This window comes from Puma concolor, chromosome E2, assembly GCF_028749965.1.
Source record: "Puma concolor isolate L17-30 chromosome E2, mPumCon1.1.hap2, whole genome shotgun sequence".
In the NCBI taxonomy this organism is placed as follows: domain Eukaryota; kingdom Metazoa; phylum Chordata; class Mammalia; order Carnivora; family Felidae; genus Puma; species Puma concolor.
The window spans coordinates 58,960,638-58,966,637 of record NC_141681.1 but is presented as its reverse complement, the minus strand read 5'-3'; the positions used below and the strand labels follow the sequence as shown (position 1 = coordinate 58,966,637).

At 50.6% G+C, this 6,000-nt stretch overlaps 1 protein-coding gene across 1 annotated transcript; it reads right to left on the bottom strand.

Annotated features, from left to right (window-relative positions):
* Positions 1-507: 507 nt before the first annotated feature.
* On the bottom strand, positions 508-2,966 carry LOC147573835 (T-cell-interacting, activating receptor on myeloid cells protein 1-like). Its single transcript, XM_086688673.1, has 4 exons — positions 2,840-2,966; positions 2,418-2,708; positions 1,866-2,162; positions 508-650 (listed from the first exon to the last, which is right to left on the bottom strand). Exons 1-4 carry the CDS (start codon positions 2,964-2,966, stop codon positions 508-510), a joined length of 858 nt encoding a protein of 285 aa, XP_086544799.1.
* Between the last annotated feature and the right edge of the window lie 3,034 nt (positions 2,967-6,000).

Here is a 6,000-nt window from a genome sequence, read left to right as displayed (position 1 = left end):
CAGGAGATGAGTGAGATCTCATGTCATCTGCAAACTTCCCAGACCTCCCCCCATGGTGTGCCTTCTGTCCCAGGAGGGAAGAGAACGAGTAAAATCTCACACAAGCTGGTAACTTGATCAAGGACTCATCATTCTCCATGGTAACTGTGGAGCCAATGCATGCAAGGACAGACCTGAGGACAGGGAGTAAGGAAGAGAGGAAATATTTCTCCTGGCCTCCTAACACAGGTTCTCCAGCAGGGGAACACCACCCCACCTCCCATCCTCCATATCTAGGAATGTTGGGAAAGGTCCTGATAGCACTCATTATCTTGTCCCCCAATGACTGGGGCTTCAGCTGCTCTTTAATGAGAAAAAGAAATGGTGCTGAATGTTCCCACAAGGAACAGGACAGTCCCACGTGCTGAAGAAATATCCCACCCAACACAGCATGTCCCCATGGTGGAGTTTGGTGTTCAGAGAACCCCGCGTCACTATACAGCCCGTGAACAAGACAAGTGCTCAGTTCTACATGGATCCAGGTGGAGACTCCTTCTGGCTGCACCAGGCTTCCAGCAAGAGAGCGCCCATAATAACCACAACTAGGGCAGCCAGACCCAGGCGGATGAGGTTGCCCGTGGTGTAGTTCCTCGATATGGCACCTGAGGGGACTGGGAGAGAGGAGAGCGTCAGCACCAGCCAGTAGAGGAGCACCCGTCTTTCCCACGTGGATCTGCCCAACGGGACACTCCTGCACCCACTTGTGTGCCCTGGCCAGTGGTCAGCTGTGGCCGCCCTGAAGTTGTAATCACTGAAAACCCAACGTGGGATTGCGTGAGGGTTCTAGTGGGTCTTCCTTGGTCTTCTGTCCTTTGTCTTCTCTCTGCTTGGTCTCTCTTCCTTCATTTATTGGCTCTTCATATCATTTGACCCTCCTACGTGTCCCTTTTCCCTTCTCCCTCCTGGTATTAGGAATCGGGCTTAGGAGCAAGACCAAAACCCAAAGATGCTGCCCCGAGCGTGGAAATGATTCGGTGGGTGTCTGTGCACCCCCTCCTCATGGCAAAGACTTCAGGCGGCCGTGAGCTCAAGAAAATTCAAGCCCAGTAGCTAAGCACCGAGAGCACTGTGCATTTCATTCCCACCGCACCCAAGAAGAGCTAGGGCTCAGTGTTGGCCCTGGCGGCTAATGAGGACCTGGGCTCAGGGCCCAGAGTCCGTGGGAGGAACCCGTGGTGACGTTGCAGACTCAGGGTGCCCTCTGCACCTGTCTGCGCTGGCTGCACGGTCCCTGCTTTCCAACCAGAGGGCAATGGGCCACCACGGCTCACGTGCACACATCTACGGTGCCACAGAAGCACGGGGTGTGGCATCCGAGGAAGCAACGTTCTGGCCAGACACACAAGATGGTTGTGGAAGATCCTCCACGGGTGACCCGGAAGCCGGCGGCCGGGGCAGCAGCGCGCACTAAGAACGAGACCGCAAGCCATGAGGCTGCCATCACCGGGACGACCCACAAGTCTAAGAGACGCAAAGGGTAGGGGAAGGGACGCTGACGGTTGGCGGGATGGATCGTTTGCAAGAACAACTTGAGAAATTCTCCAGGAATACAGAACAACAAAGGCCAAAGACTAGAGGTTAGGAAAGGGCAGGCGTGAGAAGGAGATGACGGTAAAATCAGAAGAGAAAGAAGAATCAGAAAGGAACAGAAGCAACGCTGTCCAGGTAGAAAAAAGAGAACGTCGTTCACCTTAAACTGATAGTGTTGTAAGTCAGTGATGGGTCCACCCAGCTGGGAAAGCAAGCCAAAGAGCCAAGATACAAACAAGCTGATGAAGAAATGAACCGACTTTCCCCAACTTCTGAAAGATGGTGCAAAACCTCACCTCTCACCCGGATCTCGAGACGATCGCTAGGCTGTGAGGCCCAGAAAGGAGTCCCGGTCTGGAAGTAGACACAGCTGTAGTTCCCGGCGTCACCGACTGTCACAGTCTGCAGGGAGAAGTCCGCCTCCTTGCCGGCTGGGGTCCGGAGCCGGATGGGCTCTGCCACTCCCGCCTTCAGCAGGGCGAACCTCATGGGCCTGAAAACATTGTCTGGCCTCTGGCACTGCAGGGTCACGTCGTCTCCTGCGGTCACCACACCCCTTTGGTGGGCTTGCAGGGAAGGTTTAGGGAGACCTCCTGGAAGAGAAGGGGGGCTCCGAGGTCACGGGGAGAAGCCCGGGGTCCCCCACTCACCCTTGTTCTCCCGCGGGGGGTTCCTGCTGAGGGTGGGACACAGATCCCTGGTATCACCCTCTTTCGACTCTGCGGGAAGGAGCCCCCCCCCCCCCCACGAGCCCTGGATGAGGCCGACCAAGTCATTCTGTTGCTGTGTGTCTCCACCTTCTCTGTCCCGTCCTCTGGTCCCTCCCCCAGGCCCGTCCTGCTCCTCACCTGTCACCAGCAGCAGGATGACCTCACTGGGCAGTGATCTTATGTCCGGGGCCCCTGGTCTGTAGCACTCACAGGTGTAGTCTCCAGCGTGGCTGCTTCTTAGGCCAGTGAGGTGAAATTCAGCCAGGCCCTTCTTGGAAGTCGGTGATCGTGAAAAATCCAAAAGAATATTTCCCTTCCTGAGAGCAAAGTTGACATTCTTGGTCGGGGTTTGACATCGCAGCCTTACACTGCTTCTGGGAGGCACCACCCAGCTGGGCCAGGCCCTGAGGGTGGGTTTGGGAAGGGGCTCTGGAAGGAAGCAGATTGGGGACAGGATTTGGTGCCCTCGCCTGCTGTCAGGAAACCCCTTGAAGGAAAGAGAAGGGATGCGGGGAATTTGGAGCGAAGGAGAGGGAGGGTTTAACTGAAGGAACACTCACCGTCAGTCCCCCTGCTTCCTTGGCCAGCACACAGCCCTGCAAGAGAACCGTCTGTCCGTGAGACCTGAGCCCCATCCCGAGGGGCCTCCCCAGGGGGCTGCCGCTGAGACTGGACCCTGGAGGTCATGCATCTGGGGTTCTCATTTCCCCACACTGGCCCCTGGCTTCCGCTCTGCCCTCAGCTCCTGTCTCATTTCCCCCAGAAGGTGTCCTGTGCAAATTTCACCTGCCATGGCCCCAGGACTTCTGCTGGCTCCACAAACATCCACAAAACCCTCAATTCTTTAGAGTTTATGTACTTCATGCCACAGGAGACACAAAGTGTCACTGTTCTGTGAACACCTGGAAGGTAGCTGCTCTGGGCTGTTCACCTCAGCTTCCCCAGTGTCTGTACACATTCTGTACTGTACTGAGACTCAACAGATGCATGTTGATCAACTGAAGAGATGCCCCAATGGAAGCATGGCTCAGAGAGATTTTTCAGGTGGAAAACCCAGTGAGTTTGGAGGCGGACAGGCCTGGGTTTGAATGTTGACCTTTCTGCTAATTCTCTGCATGGCCCTGAGCAGGAGCCTTGAGCTGTCAATCTCAGAGTCCTCATTTCTCAATGTGGGCCTAATTCCCACCACGCAGGACTGCTTGTGAGGGTCGAAACGGTATTTCCCACAAGGTGGATTACAAACCACGGATGCTCTAGGAGCTGACTTTAGGGAATGCAGTGACATGGTATTCTATAGCATTGAATACCTGGGAAAGGCATTGAAAAGGAAAGGCATTACCCTTTTAAATCACTTCCACTGCTTTGATCACAACAAAGAATTTTTCAAGCTAGAGATCAACCTCTTCTGCCTTGTTGCCCTTTGTAATAAGGAAGAGCTGGCCGTGGGCTCAGAAATGTGATGGGCAACAATGCATGGCTAGAATGTCCTATCATCTTCTTTGCAATGTATATATGTTTACATTGACCTATTTTTGGTAGTGACCCTGGTTTTTCTTTTAAATTTCATTTATTAAAAAAAATTTTTAATGCTTGTTTAATTTTGAGAGAGAGAGAGAGACAGAGCATGAGCAGGGGAGGGGCAGAGAGAGAAAGAAACACAGAATCCCAAGCAGGCTCCAGGCTCTGAGCTGTTAGCACAGAGCCCGACATGGGGCTTGAACCCACGAACCGCAAGCTCATGACCTGAGCCGAAGTCAGAGGCTTCACCGACTGAGCCACCAGGCACCCTCAAATTTTTTTATTTAAGCAGTTGGCATAAAGTTTCCGTCTTCAAATGAATGTACTTGTTTAAAATAAAGATATTGAGCTAGTAAGATTTTATTTTTTTTTTTAATTTTTTTTTCAACGTTTATTTATTTTTGGGACAGAGAGAGACAGAGCATGAACGGGGGAGGGGCAGAGAGAGAGGGAGACACAGAATCAGAAACAGGCTCCAGGCTCCGAGCCATCAGCCCAGAGCCCGACGCGGGGCTCGAACTCACGGACCGCGAGATCGTGACCTGGCTGAAGTCGGACGCCCAACCGACTGCGCCACCCAGGCGCCCCAGTAAGATTTTAAATAAATAGGGATGAGGTAGGCCTACAGGATAGACCATGGATGTGGAATGTAAGGATTTGCATACTGGAAAACATTTGATGTACCTAAAGCCTCTGCAAGGTACCTAACACATATGAAGCAATCAATAAAGACAAGCAGGTGGTCACATTTCTTTCCAGCCGCCCCCACCTCTAATCCCAGTATACAAGCCCAAGAAACTTACCAAGGCAGAGGAGGCAAAAGAATTCAGAGATCATAGTGGCCCTGCAGTCTGCTCTAAGGGCCCTTCTTCTATCTCAACCACGACAGGGAGGTAAGCTGCATGTGGGTGGTGACATCTTTGGCCAACCCTTCCTTTGCTTCCTCTCATGTGACCTACACATTTTGTGTCCCACCCACATTCAAGAAACAAGAAGGAATAAAATGCTCCATGAGATCATAATTCATGCAAAGTCTTTACCTGAACATGGAGAATTCAGTACACAAATTCAAACCCACTTACAAGAGCAAGAGCTGCTGGAAACCAGGACCCAAACAATTCCCCTGAGGAGATGGAAACAGGCTGGTGCAGAGACCACTGGAGCTTCTCTGGCCTATAGGGAAGATACCGGACTTTGGAAGTGAATGAAGGAATTGGTGTTAGTAACTATTTTTGAAAGACTGTAACAGATGAGGTGTTTCTCTGAGGTCAATGTGCAGAAATGGAGCAAGACCGATGGTTCATGGGGGTGTCTGTCTGGCTGGCTCAGGTGGTGGGTCATTGCAACTCTTGATCTCAAGGTTGTGAATTTGAGCCTCATATTGGGTGTAGAGCTTACTTTAAAAAACAAAAAAGACCATGATTCGTGCATTTAAAAACAAATTCAGTCTGGAGAGTTATACTGTGTAAAGTTTTTTTTGTCTTACGTGGAAAAATATGACATAGCTATTAGTAAGTCAAACATACATGTTGCCAGCCATAGGATAATCACTAAAAGAAATGAACAAAAAACAAATAGAGGTAAAAAAAATAAGGTGGGGGGAGTTAAAATGGCCTATTAAAAATAACAACAAGAAAAAATATAACAATAGGGGTGTCTGGGTGGCTCACTTGGCTAAGCATCTGACTCTTGATTTCGGCTCAGGTCGTGATCTCATGGTTCATGAGATCAAGTCCCAAGTCGGGCTCCACACTGAGCACAGAGCCTGCTCGTGATTCTCTCTCTCCTTCTCTCTCTGCCCCTCCCCAATTTGTGCTCTCTCTCTCTCAAAAATAAATAAATAAACTTTAAAAAAAATAACCATAATTGGGGGCGCCTGGGTGGCGCAGTCGGTTAAGCGTCCGACTTCAGCCAGGTCATGATCTCGCGGTCCGTGAGTTCGAGCCCCGCGTCGGGCTCTGGGCTGATGGCTCAGAGCCTGGAGCCTGTTTCCGATTCTGTGTCTCCCTCTCTCTCTGCCCCTCCCCCGTTCATGCTCTGTCTCTCTCTGTCCCAAAAATAAATAAACATTAAAAAAAAATTTAAAAAAATAACCATAATTGTTTTTAAAACAAAGGCTTTGGAAATGAGGAAACATAAAAGAGATGCACAAATAGAAGGACTAGCAAGATGATAACCTTATATTCTGTGAATAAGTAATTAC